Raw genomic sequence first — 15513 nt, 5'->3', positions numbered from 1 at the left:
CAGGAGGGGGATGGCACCAAGTGAGCAGCAGGACCTGGAGGGCAGAAAAAGCTCCTGGGCACTCTGTGCAGGCACCTGGAGGGCAGAAAAAGCTCCTGGGCACTCTGTGCAGGCACCTGGAGGGCAGAAAAAGCTCCTGGGCACTCTGTGCTTGCACCTGGAGGGCAGAGAAAGCTCCTGGGCACTCAGTGCAGGGACCTGGAGGGCAGAGAAAGCGCCTGGGCACTCTGTGCAGGCACCTGGAGGGCAGAGAAAGCTCCTGGGCATCCTGTGCAGGGACCTGGAGGGCAGAGAAAGCGCCTGGGCACTCTGTGCATGCACCTGGAGGGCAGAGAAAGCTCCTGGGCATCCTGTGCATGCACCTGGAGGGCAGAAAAAGCTCCTGGGCACTCTGTGCTTGCACCTGGAGGGCAGAGAAAGCTCCTGGGCACCCTGTGCAGGCACCTGGAGGGCAGAGAAAGCTCCTGGGCACTCTGTGCTTGCACCTGGAGGGCAGAGAAAGCTCCTGGGCACTCTGTGCTTGCACCTGGAGGGCAGAGAAAGCTCCTGGGCACTCAGTGCAGGGACCTGGAGGGCAGAGAAAGCTCCTGGGCATCCTGTGCATGCACCTGGAGGGCAGAGAAAGCGCCTGGGCACTCTGTGCATGCACCTGGAGGGCAGAGAAAGCTCCTGGGCACTCTGTGCAGGCACCTGGAGGGCAGAGAAAGCTCCTGGGCACCCTGTGCATGCACCTGGAGGGCAGAGAAACTGAGAACCCCAGCTCAGCCCAGGCTGTCCTGCTCAAACTGGGAACCCCAGCTCAGCCCAGGCTGTACTGGCCCAAACTGGGACCTGTGGCCTCGGTGTCTCAGAGCCCAGGCCATCAGTTTTTATCACAAAGGTATCCCTTGAATTCCTACCCTGAGCTTGGAAAAAGGCTGTCAGGCACACATGTTTCACGCTAAGGACTGGCCCCAAACCAGCATTTTTCAGCAAACTTGGTCCTGTAAGGGAATTTCCAACAAAATTCTGAGATCAAACAGCCCTGGAGCTGTTTCAGCACAGTGATCCAGGAGCCAAAAGCCAGATTTGATTGTGCCCCTGCACTTTGATGCCAGACACTTCATGGCATGGGACCTCGTGTACCTCGTGTGATTTATTCCCCTCACGCTGAAGCGTTCCTTGTAAAACTGCTGGGAGAAAGGAAAGTGGAATTTTGTCTGCCTCCACATCCAAGAGTTGTACTACTGTTGTGCTGCAGGATTATTCCAGTTATTGATGTCTGGAAAGAGCAGTTCAGTGGGAACAACAAGTACAGCCCCTGGCTCCCAGAGCTCCAGGGCTCACAGGGAAGGCTGGAGGCAGGCAGCAGGCAGAGTTTTTCACAATCCATGGCACAAACAGGAGAACACCCACACCAGCCTGGTTTGGGATGCACAGGGGTGAAACACATTTAATACACCGGCCATTCCAGCAAAGAGGTTACACCCAAGCTGCAGGGCAGTTACTTTAATTTATAGAAACAGTTCCAGCATCATCATTTGATCAGTTTTTAAGAGCTAGAGGGATGCTCTAAGACACCAATGTCACCATTTTAGCAGAATGCCACCTTTATGTCACATGAAGTTTGTTTCTGACTGACACACAGCTCTGAGGAAGCAACTGCTCCCAGCCTTCCCTCTGCCTCCATCAAACCACCCTGGCATCCAGCAGGAAAATCTGACACAGCACAGGCCAAAACCTCCCTGAAAAATCAGCTCCCACCAGCACTGCGGGCACAACCTGACCCTTCAACTTAACACTTAAAATTGCATGGCACATCCAGCCCAGTGCTGTACCATGGATGGTTCTGCTGCCTGGGAAGGACAGACTCCCAGCTCCTGGGAAGGACAGACTCCCAGCTCCTGGGAAGGACAGACTGGGGCTGAGCTGGGCACTCCAGGCACCCCAAGAGTCAGGGCAGCATCTCCAGGCACTGCACACAAGAGCCAGAGAAGCAATAAATTGTGCCCAGGAGAAGAGGAGAGGTGGCAGAGGAGATGGGAGGAGGGATGAGCTCCTGGAGGTAATGGGAAAAGCAGGAGAATGTTCTGGAGAGCCCTGAGCAGCTCGGGCTGAGTGAGGCCAGTTGAAAGCACTCCTCAGATTCCAGCAATACCTCGGGAGCACAGCGTGCCCAGGAACGTGGTTTCTCCTCCTCTCCTGAGCTGTGACTGTGCAGCAAACCTCCAGCCCTGCAGGTTTTCTGGGAAATCTATTAAAGCCCCTGAAGTGCCCAGCAGCCCTGAGTGAAATCACCACCACACAGGAGCACCTGCCTCCCCTCCAAGGGCTGGAGATCACCTCCTCTCCAGCTCCTCCTGTGGGTGTCCCACAGCCAGGGGTGTGGGACAGAGCAGCCACCCTAAAACCTCCCCCATAAACCCCCCAAAATCCCTCTGAGAAGGGCAAGGCACAGAGGAAGCGCTGGAGTCAGAGTCTTTAATGTACACACTGAGGTAGAAACCATCAAGCTGTATTTCACTGCCACAAATAGCAAATATTTAAAAATAAAACATTATTTTTAGCCTAAGTGGTGCTTAAGGACTGGAGAATAAAACATTGCCCAGAGACAGGGAAATGCCATCATGGGAAAAGGCTGAAGCAGCCCTGTCCTGCTGCTGAGCACCAGCTCAGGGCACACAGAAAGCATCAGGATCCTGGCTCAGACCTAAAACCCTCCCTGATCCAGCCAGACCTTCCCAACTCAGCCAAAAGCAGAGAAGGATGAGTCAGGTACAACACCTCAGTGTATGTACAAGGTAAAATAAATACAATCCCACAGAAACTCACTCAGACCCTCCAGCAAAGGCTGCCCTGCACAGGGCACCCCATCCCCTGCCACAAGCAGGGTGGAAGGGCAGGATGTGGGATTCCAGCTGCTCCCACACAGGTGGGGACCGGCCAAAAAGGGGCTGGAAAGGAGAACAGACCAGGCCTGTCCCTCCCTGCTCCTCTCTGACACATGACAGACATCCTGAGAAAGCAGGCTGGGAAAATAAATCCCCTTCCCCAGTCCCAACTGGAGATTTTCTTGAACGGAGGAAAAGCTAAATTAACATGGAAAAAAATCATCAGCGTTTTGAAATATCTACAATTACAGCTAGGTTTTGTTTTCTTTTTAAACAGTTTAAATCAAATGCCTGAAGAAGCAGATGGGAAACTCTCGTGTGCTACGAGCTGAGGCTTCTACCAGAGCTCTCCATTAGGCAACTAAAGACAAGGCTTAACAAAGAAGATGTTTGAGATCATAATTCTTATCAAAAAATCCTGAAAGGCTTAAAACCGTTGGAAGCTCATTTCCCCAGCAGCTCTGGTCCCTGGTCAGACAGATGGAGGGAGACAGCTTCCCCCTCCCCAGCACGGGCTGGGTGAGGTAGGGATTGACTAACTGTGGAAAAATCCACATAATTGAGAAGACAAATGTTGAACAGTTATTTTACAGCCTGAACTATTCAAGGAAAAAGGCTGCCCGTGCCAAGGGGCCAGCCAGGCTCATTGTGTGTGAGCAGCCCCGGGCAGCAGCGGCGCTTTCATCCCTGCCAGGTGCAGCTGCAGGGCTGCAAACACCCACAACACCCCTGGGAGCAGCAAAAAAACACCCCTGGGAGCAGCAAAAAAACACCCCTGGGAGCAGCAAAAAAACACCCCTGGGAGCAGCAAAAAACACCCCTGGGAGCAGCAGAAAAAAAACACCCCTGGGAGCAGCAGAAAAAAAACACCCCTGGGAGCAGCAGCAAAAAAACACCCCTGGGAGCAGCAGCAGCAAAAAAACACCCCTGGGAGCAGCAGCAGCAAAAAAACACCCCTGGGAGCAGCAGCAGCAAAAAAACACCCCTGGGAGCAGCAGCAGCAGAGCCTGACAGGCTGCACAGGGATGTAAACCCAGCCCAGCAGAGCCTGACAGGCTGCACAGGGATGCAAACCCAGCCTAGCAGAGCCTGACAGGCTGCACAGGGATGCAAACCCAGCTCAGCAGAGCCTGACAGGCTGCACAGGGATGGAAGCCCAGCCTAGCAGAGCCTGACAGGCTGTAGGATGCAAACCCAGCCTAGCAGAGCCTGACAGGCTGCACAGGGATGCAAACCCAGCCCAGCTGAGCCTGACAGGCTGCACAGGGATGGAAGCCCAGCCCAGCTGAGCCTGACAGGCTGCACAGGGATGCAAACCCAGCCCAGCAGAGCCTGACAGGCTGCACAGGGATGCAGACCCAGCCTAGCAGAGCCTGACAGGCTGCAGGATGCAAACCCAGCCTAGCAGAGCCTGACAGGCTGCACAGGGATGCAGACCCAGCTCAGCAGAGCCTGACACGCTGCACAGGGATGGAAACCCAGCCCAGCAGAGCCGGACAGGCTGCACAAGGAGGCAAACCCAGCCTAGCAGAGCCTGAGAGGCAGCACAGGGATGGAAACCCAGCCTAGCAGAGCCTGACAGGCTGCACAGGGATGGAAACCCAGCCTAGCAGAGCCTGACAGGCTGCACAGGGATGCAAACCCAGCTCAGCAGAGCCGGACAGGCTGCACAGGGATGCAAACCCAGCTCAGCAGAGCCTGACACGCTGCACAGGGATGCAGACCCAGCCTAGCAGAGCCTGACAGGCTGCACAGGGATGCAAACCCAGCCCAGCAGAGCCTGACAGGCTGCACAGGGATGCAGACCCAGCCTAGCAGAGCCTGACAGGCTGCACAGGGATGGAAGCCCAGCCCAGCTGAGCCTGACAGGCTGCACAGGGATGGAAGCCCAGCCCAGCAGAGCCTGACAGGCTGCAGGATGCAAACCCAGCCTAGCAGAGCCTGACAGGCTGCACAGGGATGCAGACCCAGCCCAGCAGAGCCTGACAGGCTGCACAGGGATGCAAACCCAGCCCAGCAGAGCCTGACAGGCTGCACAGGGATGCAGACCCAGCCTAGCAGAGCCTGAGAGGCAGCACAGGGATGGAAACCCAGCCCAGCAGAGCCTGACAGGCTGCACAGGGATGCAGACCCAGCCTAGCAGAGCCTGAGAGGCAGCACAGGGATGGAAACCCAGCCTAGCAGAGCCTGACAGGCTGCACAGGGATGCAAACCCAGCCCAGCAGAGCCTGACAGGCTGCACAGGGATGCAGACCCAGCCCAGCTGAGCCTGACAGGCTGCACAGGGATGCAAACCCAGCCCAGCTGAGCCTGACAGGCTGCACAGGGATGCAAACCCAGCCTAGCAGAGCCTGACAGGCTGCACAGGGATGATTGCTCCCAGTTCCTCCCCGTGCTGTCAGCAGCCCTCTGTGAAGCCATGGCCAGGACACCTCACACCTCCTCCTGCTGCTCCAATCATCCAACACTGCTGAAATTGCCTGAGCCTGAGCTCCAGAGCTCCCTGTGCAGGTTCCCATCTGGCTGCTGGGCCAGGCTTGGAGACAGATCCATTATGCAGTGCCTTCCCTGCTTTTTCCACCTTCCTTTTAAGAATACCAGGAAATTTCACAGGCAAATAAACACTGGAAATACTGGAGCAGCAAAGTCTCGCAGTTTAAAGGTTAGGAAACACTAGAAACACTTTTTTGTGCAGCTACCTTTCTCAAAGCAATGCAAATTCAGTGTAACCTTGGTTTCCATCACCCAGCAGGCAGCCCAGGCAGGGTTACTTCCTTGACAGATAGCAAATAATTTGTTTTATCCTCATCACCCAGCACGAGGCTGCATTCCTCACGGACTGCACACAGCTCCAGCTCTGCTCTGGAGCTGGAGCTCCCCACAGACCTTCCCACCATGGCCCTCCTGACAGCAGGTCTGAGTGTGCTCTGACCCTGGCAGCTTCCCTGGGAGATAAACACTCAGATGGAAAACGGGAAAACTGAGAGTGAAGGTTTCGTTTGGATGTCAAAGAGAGTTTTGAAGCTCTCTTTTTCAAGACCCCATGCAAACCAAACCTCATCTGCCTTTCCAAGGTATTCTGATCTATTCCAGGGCCATGGGTTCATGGTGGAGCTGGCAGTGCCAGGTTTACAGCTGGACTCGGTGGTGTTAAAGATCTTTCACCAGGAAATGATTCCACATCCCCAGTCCCTCCTGGGGTGACCCAGGGGATCCCCAGAGCTCCTGCCCAGCCCAGCCATTCCCTGACTCCCTGCAGCCCAGCTCCTGGAGAGCTCAGGATGGGTAAAACCCCTCAGCCCCAGCCCCTGGGCAGCAGCACAGACGGTTTTGTGCTCTGGGGCCACATTTATCTGCTGCTGCTGCCACAAACCCTCTCACAAGCCTGGCCTCACTCTCTAAACGCTTTCCCACACCTGGAAGGAGCCAGGCAGGGACCTTACAAACAGTCCTTGTCACCACAAATGCACAGCTCAGCCCCAGAAGAGATCGAGTCCCATGCAGAAAATGAGGCAAGAAAACAGAATGCAAGGGCTTTAGGACTAAAACCAGACCCAAGAAGTGCCGTGGAACCCCAGGTTTGGCACCTCCCAGCTCCTCAGTGCTCACATCCAGCCCAAGTATTGCACTATTCAGACTACTCAAGACAAAAGCAAAGTTAATTTTTCCCCTAGGAAGGGTTAAATCCACTTACAATGCGCAATAAAGACAGAGCCGTGCCCCAGCAACACTGAACTTGTTTCTATTCCATACAATAAGCTCAGGAAGCAAAATTAAAATCTATCTGCACGCTCTGAGGTCACCGGGGCTAGGGATGGTTACTTTAAATCTGAATATTAGAAACACATGGCCCTCCACGAGGCTCCCAGCAAAGCTGAACCTGCTGGTGCTCAGCCTTTCCAGGGAATGCTGAACCCCTCCAGAGCCCAGCAGGCAGGAGGGAGCCACCTCCAAGGGGTCCCAGCAGGCAGGGCTGCCACTCCATGGGCTGGAAACAGATATTGTTTGGACAAGATGATGAACATTTCTGAAACTCCGATCTTTAATCATCCCTGATTTACAAGCTAATCCTAACAATGATGCAATGCAGCCCAGCCCCTGCTCGAGGCTGATCACTGCAGCACAGCCCCTACACAGCGCTGGTTCGTTTGTATGACAGCAGAAACACTCAATAAACAGAAATGGGAAAGGGCCTCAGCATTCTGCAACAGCCACGTAAAGAATCTTCAGGGGAAGCCCTTTGCTGCCCATGCCCTGCCTGGGCTGCCCCAGGGGCTGAGCTCTGCCCTGGGGAGGGGAATCTCCCTCTGCTGCTGCCTCAGTGAGCGCTGGCAGCACCAGGGATGCTCCCACTCCTTCTGCAGCACCAGGGATGCCCTCACTCCTTCAGCAGCACCAGGGATGCTCTCACTCCTCCAGCAGCACCAGGGATGCTCCCACTCCTTCTGCAGCACCAGGGATGCCCTCACTCCTTCAGCAGCACCAGGGATGCTCTCACTCCTCCAGCAGCACCAGGGATGCTCTCACTCCCTCAGCAGCACCAGGGATGCCCTCACTCCTTCTGCAGCACCAGGGATGCCCTCACTCCTTCTGCAGCACCAGGGATGCTCTCACTCCTGCAGCAGCACCAGGGATGCTCTCACTCCCTCAGCAGCACCAGGGATGCTCTCACTCCCTCAGCAGCACCAGGGATGCTCTCACTCCTCCAGCAGCACCAGGGGTGCTCTCACTCCCTCAGCAGCACCAGGGATGCTCTCACTCCTCCAGCAGCACCAGGGATGCTCTCACTCCTCCAGCAGCACCAGGGATGCTCTCACTCCTTCTGCAGCACCAGGGATGCCCTCACTCCTTCTGCAGCACCAGGGATGCTCTCACTCCTGCAGCAGCACCAGGGATGCTCTCACTCCTGCAGCAGCACCAGGGATGCTCTCACTCCCTCAGCAGCACCAGGGATGCTCTCACTCCCTCAGCAGCACCAGGGATGCTCTCACTCCCTCAGCAGCACCAGGGATGCTCTCACTCCTCCAGCAGCACCAGGGATGCTCTCACTCCCTCAGCAGCACCAGGGATGCTCTCACTCCTCCAGCAGCACCAGGGATGCTCTCACTCCTTCTGCAGCACCAGGGATGCCCTCACTCCTTCAGCAGCACCAGGGATGCTCTCACTCCTCCAGCAGCACCAGGGATGCTCTCACTCCTTCTGCAGCACCAGGGATGCCCTCACTCCTTCAGCAGCACCAGGGATGCTCTCACTCCTCCAGCAGCACCAGGGATGCTCTCACTCCTTTACTGATGGTGCCAGGACAATTCTCCAGGTGTGCTCAGAGCAGGCTGCAGGCTCACACACTTGGATGGCAGCAAATACCACGGGGATCAGGGGATCCAAAAGCTCCCACAGGCTGGGCTGAGCCCCCCTGCAGGATTTTGTGCCACCCACTGTGGCCAGAGGTGACACTGCAACCTTGCTTTGCAAAGCTATTGTAAACAAAAACATCATGCCACAATTTCTGGTCGGTTTCAGAAACTTGATTTTGACAAGAAATTCAAAATGTTACATAACCATATAATTAAAGGGTTATGATGAGGGGTAGTTTACTTAAAATGATCCATTCTAGGCAGGAGCATCCTGACTGGGCACAGCACTCCCCTGACCAGGAGAAGGACATGAAGGGTCTGATTCTGCAGCTTATCTATCCATGAATTTATTTATGCTCTGCCATGAGGCTCAGAGGAGCCGGAAGCACAAGAGCCCCTCCTCAAAAGAGCAAAGGAATGACCCTGGCAGGGAAAAATGCCAACCAGGGCGAGTTTTGCAAGCTCCCAATATTTACCATCCATCCCAGAGTACTCCATTCTCATGCAAGCATGTCACAATGAGAAAACAACATCTCTATAAGGGTAAAACAAACAGCATTCACAATTTCTGAAAGCATTCTTCCACAATTATTGCACTAGATTAGATTGCCTCATCACCAGGGCCAGAGGCCATTTACACTATTTTCTTTCTTTTTTATTTTTTTTATGGAACAGATGAAAGGATTACAGAAAGTTTTCTGGGGCCAAATTTGGAGCTAATGATGGGAAAATTCTTTTGCTAATCCCCACTGCTAGCAGACTCCTGAGGCTGGAAAAAAAACAATGTCTCCTGGTACCCAGCTCCTCTTCTGCTCATCAGTGCAACATGCCCGGCTCAGGAGGTTTGCAAAGGCCCAAAATCAGCCTCCAGCAGAGCCATAAAACCTGCAGGACAGGGCTGCAGTGCAAACCTGAGCACAGAACCACACGAGACCCCCACTAAACTGTGGGTGCTGCACAGCAAGAGCCAAGGATGGGGCTCAGCCACCCCAGCATCCACCCCGGCTGCACCCCGGGGGAACGGGCTCTTCCAGAACATTCTGTGATGCAGGGATCCCACCTGAGCAGCCCCTGCTGCCTCCAGGGGTTCCTGCAGAGACAGGTGGGGCTCGGGCAGGCTGGTGTCACCTGGTGTCACCCGGGTGCGTGGGCACAGCTGCCCCAGGGATGCCCGGGGCAAAGCCCCAGCCCTGCCCCTGAGCAGCACCAGGCACCTTCCTCCCTCCCCAAGGGCTTTAGCCACCTTGCAGTCACTGAACAGCCACAAAGCAGCCTGCAGTGAGGAGCAAACTTTGCACAAGGAATGCCTCATCTGCAGGGGCACAGCTGGCACCAGCTGGCACCAGGGGACAGTGCCCAAATGCCTCCGGGCACCCCGGAGAGCCAGGGCTGCAAACACCTCCAGGGAGCCCTGCAGAAAGAACAGACCTGAGGAACCAGCCTGGAAAAGCGGTGCCCAGCTCCCCAGAGGCTAATTCATTAATTAATGCACATTATCAGCTGCTCCTGAACGAAGCCAGGCTTCACTTTCACAGCAGCACGAGCTGCAGAAGGTGGGAACATCCCCAGCAGCCAGGGCAGGGGAAGCGAAGCTTCCCGCAGAAAGGGGCTCTCTGATGGAAAGTCTGACTGCAGGAAAGAGAAATGTTGAAGCAGCACTTAATGAAGATGAACTTCCCCTGCCTCCCCACAAGGCAGACGATGCCATTATCACTCAGCACCAGGAAGGAAAGGGATTCCGGGGAAGGGGAAATTGCAGGGCAGTTATCCTCATCAACCTGGGCCAGCAGCAGTGACAGAGCTTGGCACAGAGCCTGAGCAAAGTCTGCTCTTGGTTAGGCAGGGGCATGAAGTAAGATGTGCACAGGGAAAACAGCCCCTGGAAAATATTGCTAAGGACTCCAGCCTTTCCAGGGTGCCAGTGGCAACACAGTGTCTGACCTTATCCCCCCCATATCTGCCAAGAAAGCCCAGAAAAGGGGATTGCAGCGAGTCAGAGGAAACAGGGGAGTTCCACCGGCCTGGCAGGGATGGAGGAAGTGCTGAGTGATCTGCCCCACATCTGGAGAGTCGGGCTGCTCCCAGCTCCTCTGGGCAGCTGCAGCCTCTGCTGCTGACACTGCCTGCAGGGCTGGCAGCTCTGAGCAGCCCCAGGAGCAGCACACATCCTCACCTCTCCCTGCTCAGAGCACCCACAAAGCTCCCCTCTGCTGGAAGAGCTGCCTTAGCTCAAGGCAGAGCTCCAAGGAGACACAGGAATTTGCTCAAGGCTTCGTAACTGCCTCTAAGACAAACAGCACCAGCACTATCTGCAGTGTTTGTAAAAAGAAGGGTTAAATACATTCCATTTCGCAGGTATTTCCAGGTCTCATTGCTAAAAGTTTGGCGAAATTGCAGTGGCACAAAACACAGAACCTTCAGGGTCCCAAAAATGCAAGAATTTGGGGAACCATCCCCAACCCCCAACAGGGAAATGGGACACAGGTTGTGTCTTTTCCTGAGGAGAAACCAAAGTTTCACAGAGAACCCATAAACATGCTCATGCTTCCCACCTGTTTCCTATTTAGAACAAAAAAAAAAAAACCAAACCAATTAATATGACTTTTTTAAAGCAACAATTAATAAAGGAACCTATGAGATGAGACCCCTAATTGAAAATGCCTTTCCTCACAGGAGGGAGAGGATCCAAACGTGACAAGAGCACCGAGCATGGTCTGCCCCAGCTGCACAAACCCTCCCTTAACAACCCTGAGAGTAATAAACAGAGACACACTCTGGGCACTTCCCCTGCTATTCCAGGCACTTCCCATCCCTCCTGGGTTCAGCTGGCAGACAGGAGCAATCCCCCTCCTGTGCAGGGAGCAGAGCTGCCCTGCAGCACCCCTGGCACAGATGGGGCTCTGGAGCCCCTCGCTCTCAGCAGAGGGGACACAAACTCCCCGAGGCTGCAGAGGGCAAACAGCACCCCAGGAGGAGCAGCAATCAGGGCTGGCTCCAGGCTCCCAGCCAGGAAAAGGACACTGCCCTGCCCAGGGATGGATGTTGAGGGGGCAGGAATGGGGAGCCCTGGAGGATCCGCTCTGCCAGAGCCAGCCCATGCCTCGGTGAGGTGAGTAACGAAGCACTTTTGTTTATTTGTTATTGCAGGAGAGCAACTGCACTGGGCCAGGGTGATACTGAGCCAGGAGCTCTCCTGGTTCAGTGTGACACCGAATCTGAGCTCCACTCCCTGCCACAATCCCTCCCCAAGCCAGTCACTGCAGCAAACAATGCACTGCTGCTCCTTTAATTGCTGCCTCAAGACTTCTCCATTCTCTAATCAGGAAAGACACAGAATGAGAAGGCTCCAGCGGAGCCCTGCAACACACAAAAACCGTCACAAACCAGAAAAAGGCAGAGGATGGAGCAAAAATCCACACTGTGCTCTGGAGCAGCAATCAGCAATGCCTCTGTCCAGGCTGGGGGAAACATCCTGAGTGCTCAGAAACACCAGGAGAGGAGAGGGCACAGCCTGAATGCCTGGACACAAACCTCAGTGCCACAGAAACACCAGGAGAGGAGTGGGCACAGCCTGCACACCAACCTCAGTGCCACAGAAACACCAGGAGGGGAGTGGGCACAGCCTGGACACCAACCTTAGTGCCACAGTAACACCAGGAGAGGAGAGGGCACAGCCTGCACACCAACCTCAGTGCCACAGTAACACCAGGAGAGGAGAGGGCACAGCCTGGACACCAACCTTAGTGCCAGCTGCCTGCTCTGTGGGCAGGGGAGCAGCTGTGTGAGGAGAGAAAACTGCAAATTTCTCTGCAAATCCCAGATTTACAGAAAAGTGAGGCACGACCTTGTCCTTACCGTTCTGCTCGTCCAGCTCGTTCCCAATTTCCTGCCCCATTTGTTTCTGCCTGGATATGATTGAAGAAAGAGCATCGAGTCCAGCATCTTGTTCTGCACCAGGAAAATATATTAAATTACTTCCAAAAGCTGCTGAAATGCCAGGCTACATAAAATAGGTAGAAGTGAAGGGAAAAAATCTACTCTGTGCTTAAAGGGCTAAAATGTATTAAGAAAAACACATGAACACAACATGAAAATGAATCCTTATGGCAACAGTACCCTTGAAATAACGTGAATGATGGGTAAATAATTTCTCTGCTCTGGCTGGGACGTTTTGCTGAGGATCCAAAAAAAAAAAAAAAAATCCAAGAATTTAACATTTAGCTGTTACTCAATCATAAATGCAGGGGATTTTCTGGCACACACAGCGAGCTCCAGATTAGCCTTTTTAAATTTTCCAAGCAACTTCTAATATGAATAAAAGAAAACAGGTGATGCAAACACCAAAGAATTCAAAGAGATTTTGAGAGCTGCGAGAGGACACAGAGGGTGGGGAGAGCTGAGGGGATGAGGGCAGGGACAGTGTGAGGTGCTCCCAGAGCTCCTGGGGGAAGAGCCCCATCCCCTGAGCCCCTCACAAAAACGAGGGGCTCCCCCTGCCCAGAGCTGCCAGGGTGGCACAGGAGGAGCTGCAGAGGGTCAGTGCCCAGGGCACAGCAGTGATGCCCAGAAGGGCTGCCCAGGACACCCTGCTGCAGCTTAATTACCCACAGTGTAATTAAAAAGGCAGCTGAGGCCCCTCCTGGACCATCAGACACCCTCCTGAGCTGCACAGCCGTTGTTCCCAGGCTTTTCCTGAGACTGATTTCACTGCATCACTTCCAGGACCTGAACTGCCTGGCAGTGACCTCATGCAGCACCTGACCTCCCCAGGCTGAGCTCTCCCAGCACTCCCAAAGTCAGGGACTCCTCAGGGCTGCCGAGGGCCAAAATCTGGGACCCTTTGTGGACGAGTTAATTCTTGCCTTGTCCCAGTTCAACAGGACATTTAACGCACCCAGCAAGACCCCTCCAGCCAGTGCAGTTCTGTGATCACACTGCACACCAAAACCAGGAATACGGGCAAAATCAGGACTTCCAAAATTTAATTTAAGAAGTAGCATGCAGGAAAGAGCACTGCAAGCACAGGGCTGCCCCTGCAAACACAGAGAGCAGCTGCCTGGAGCCGCTGGGCTTGACATCTGTGAAGAATACAACTTCAGCCCAGGCTGGTGCACTGAGGCTCAAACCAAGGCTGCTCTCAGAGACCCAGAGATGCTCAGAGCAACCAGAAAGGCTCCTGTACCTTCCAGGATCCTCCTCTGCTGCTGCCGGAGCTCTTCGAAGCCGAGTCCTCGGGTCTGCTCCGATTCCTCCAGGAGCCAGGGGTTGGGCACGCCCCGCCGGGCGCCTCCTGCCATCAGGCTGGACCTGGAAAGAGCCCGGGAGTGATCCCCAGCCTGCATGGTGTCTGTCTGTCTGTCCCCTGGATGGTGTCTGTCTGTCTGTCCCCTGGCACACAGGGTACCAGGGAGTGATCCCCAGCCTGCATGGTGTCTGTCTGTCTGTCCCCTGGCACACAGGGTACCAGGGAGTGATCCCCAGCCTGGATGGTGTCTGTCTGTCTGTCTGTCCCCTGGCACACAGGGTCCCAGGGAGTGATCCCCAGCCTGGATGGTGTCTGTCTGTCTGTCTGTCCCCTGGCACACAGGGCCCCAGGGAGTGATCCCCAGCCTGGACGGTGTCTGTCTGTCTGTCCCCTGGATGGTGTCTGTCCGCCTGTCCCCTGGATGGTGTCTGTCCGTCTGTCCCCTGGATGGTGTCTGTCCGTCCCCTGGCACACAGGGCCCCAGGGAGTGATCCCCAGCCTGGATGGTGTCTGTCTGTCTGTCCCCTGGCACACAGGGTACCAGTGAGTGATCCCCACCCTGGATGGTGTCTGTCTGTCTGTCCCCTGGCACACAGGGTACCAGTCAGTGATCCCCACCCTGGATGGTGTCTGTCTGTCTGTCCCCTGGCACACAGGGTACCAGTCAGTGATCCCCACCCTGGATGGTGTCTGTCTGTCTGTCCCCTGGCACACAGGGTACCAGTCAGTGATCCCCACCCTGGATGGTGTCTGTCTGTCCCCTGGCTGGGTGTCTGTCCATCTGTCCCCTGGCACACAGCACACAGGGTCCCAGTGAGTGATTCCCACCCCGGCTGGGTGTCTGTCCCCTGGCTGGGTGTCTGTCCATCCCCTGGCACACAGCACACAGGGTCCCAGTGAGTGATTCCCACCCCGGCTGGGTGTCTGTCCCCTGGCTGGGTGTCTGTCCATCCCCTGGCACACAGCACACAGGGTCCCAGTGGGTGATTCCCACCCTGGCTGGGTGTCTGTCTGTCTGTCTATCCCCTGGCTGGGTGTCTGTCCATCCCATGGCACACAGGGCCCCAGTCAGTGATCCCCACCCTGGATGGGTGTCTGTCTGTCTGTCCCCTGGCACACAGCACACAGGGTCCCAGTGAGTGATTCCCACCCCAGCTGGGTGTCTGTCTGTCCCCTGGCACCCAGGGTCCCAGAGGGTGATTCCCACCCCTGGCTGGGTGTCTGTCCGTCTGTCCCCTGGCACACAGGGTCCCAGTGAGTGATTCCCACCCTGGCTGGGTGTCTGTCCGTCTGTCCCCTGGCACACAGCACCCAGGGTCCCAGTGGGTGATTCCCACCCCGGCTGGGTGTCTGTCTGTCCCCTGGCACACAGGGCCCCAGTGAGTGATTCCCACCCTGGCTGGGTGTCTGTCTGTCTGTCCCCTGGCTGGGTGTCTGTCCATCCATCCCCTGGCACACAGCACCCAGGGTCCCAGAGGGTGATCCCCAGCCCTGCTCTGCCCCGGCACACAGCAGCACCCCAGGCTGAGCCCTCCGTGCAGCCCAGCCAAAACAATCCCACCCCACAGGCTAGAAATGGCAAGGAAGGCCAGAATTGATCTTACAGGGACAAACAGACTGTGTAAATCCCCACAGGTTGGATAATAAATCCATACAAAATGCTGTTTGCATGTAGAGCACACAGCATTCCTGGGAGTACACATTATTCCTGGATTTGCTACCTGACCAAAGCACATGGAAACACTGCTACAGCCCCAAACAGCAAAAGGATGCACTTGCTAATAGAGATGCAAATCAGGTGAGACTGAACCCCCTGCAATCCTGACCAAACCTAAGCAGGAACATCCCTGGATTTTGGGAGCTGCAGATGGATACAGCTCCCTTCCTGCATTTCCTAGTCTGGCATCAACCTGAACCAGAAGTCAGGAGCACACACTCCTAAATGAAAGAGTAATTAAATAATGGGTTTTCTTTGCAAAGAATTATGACTCGAGATTGTTCACATTACAGACACCTCCCTGGTGACCAGAGAAAACAAGATTTC

General features: G+C 55.1%; 1 protein-coding gene across 3 annotated transcripts in view; it reads right to left on the bottom strand.

The window, feature by feature from the left end:
- Positions 1–15513, bottom strand: part of STX8 (syntaxin 8) — an 83850-nt gene that overhangs the window by 55840 nt on the left and 12497 nt on the right. For all 3 annotated transcript variants that reach the window (XM_084218257.1, XM_084218255.1, XM_084218256.1), the window contains exons 5-6: positions 13407–13531; positions 12080–12172 (exon numbers count right to left, since the gene is read on the bottom strand). In XM_084218257.1, coding sequence (XP_084074383.1) covers positions 12080–12172; positions 13407–13531 — 218 coding nt within the window. The remainder of the gene's footprint in view (positions 1–12079; positions 12173–13406; positions 13532–15513) is intronic.

This window comes from Fringilla coelebs (assembly GCF_963513975.1).
Source record: "Fringilla coelebs genome assembly, chromosome: 19".
Taxonomy (NCBI): Eukaryota; Metazoa; Chordata; class Aves; order Passeriformes; family Fringillidae; genus Fringilla; species Fringilla coelebs.
Note: the sequence above shows the minus strand (reverse complement) of the source record. Positions and strands in the feature narration are given on the sequence as shown.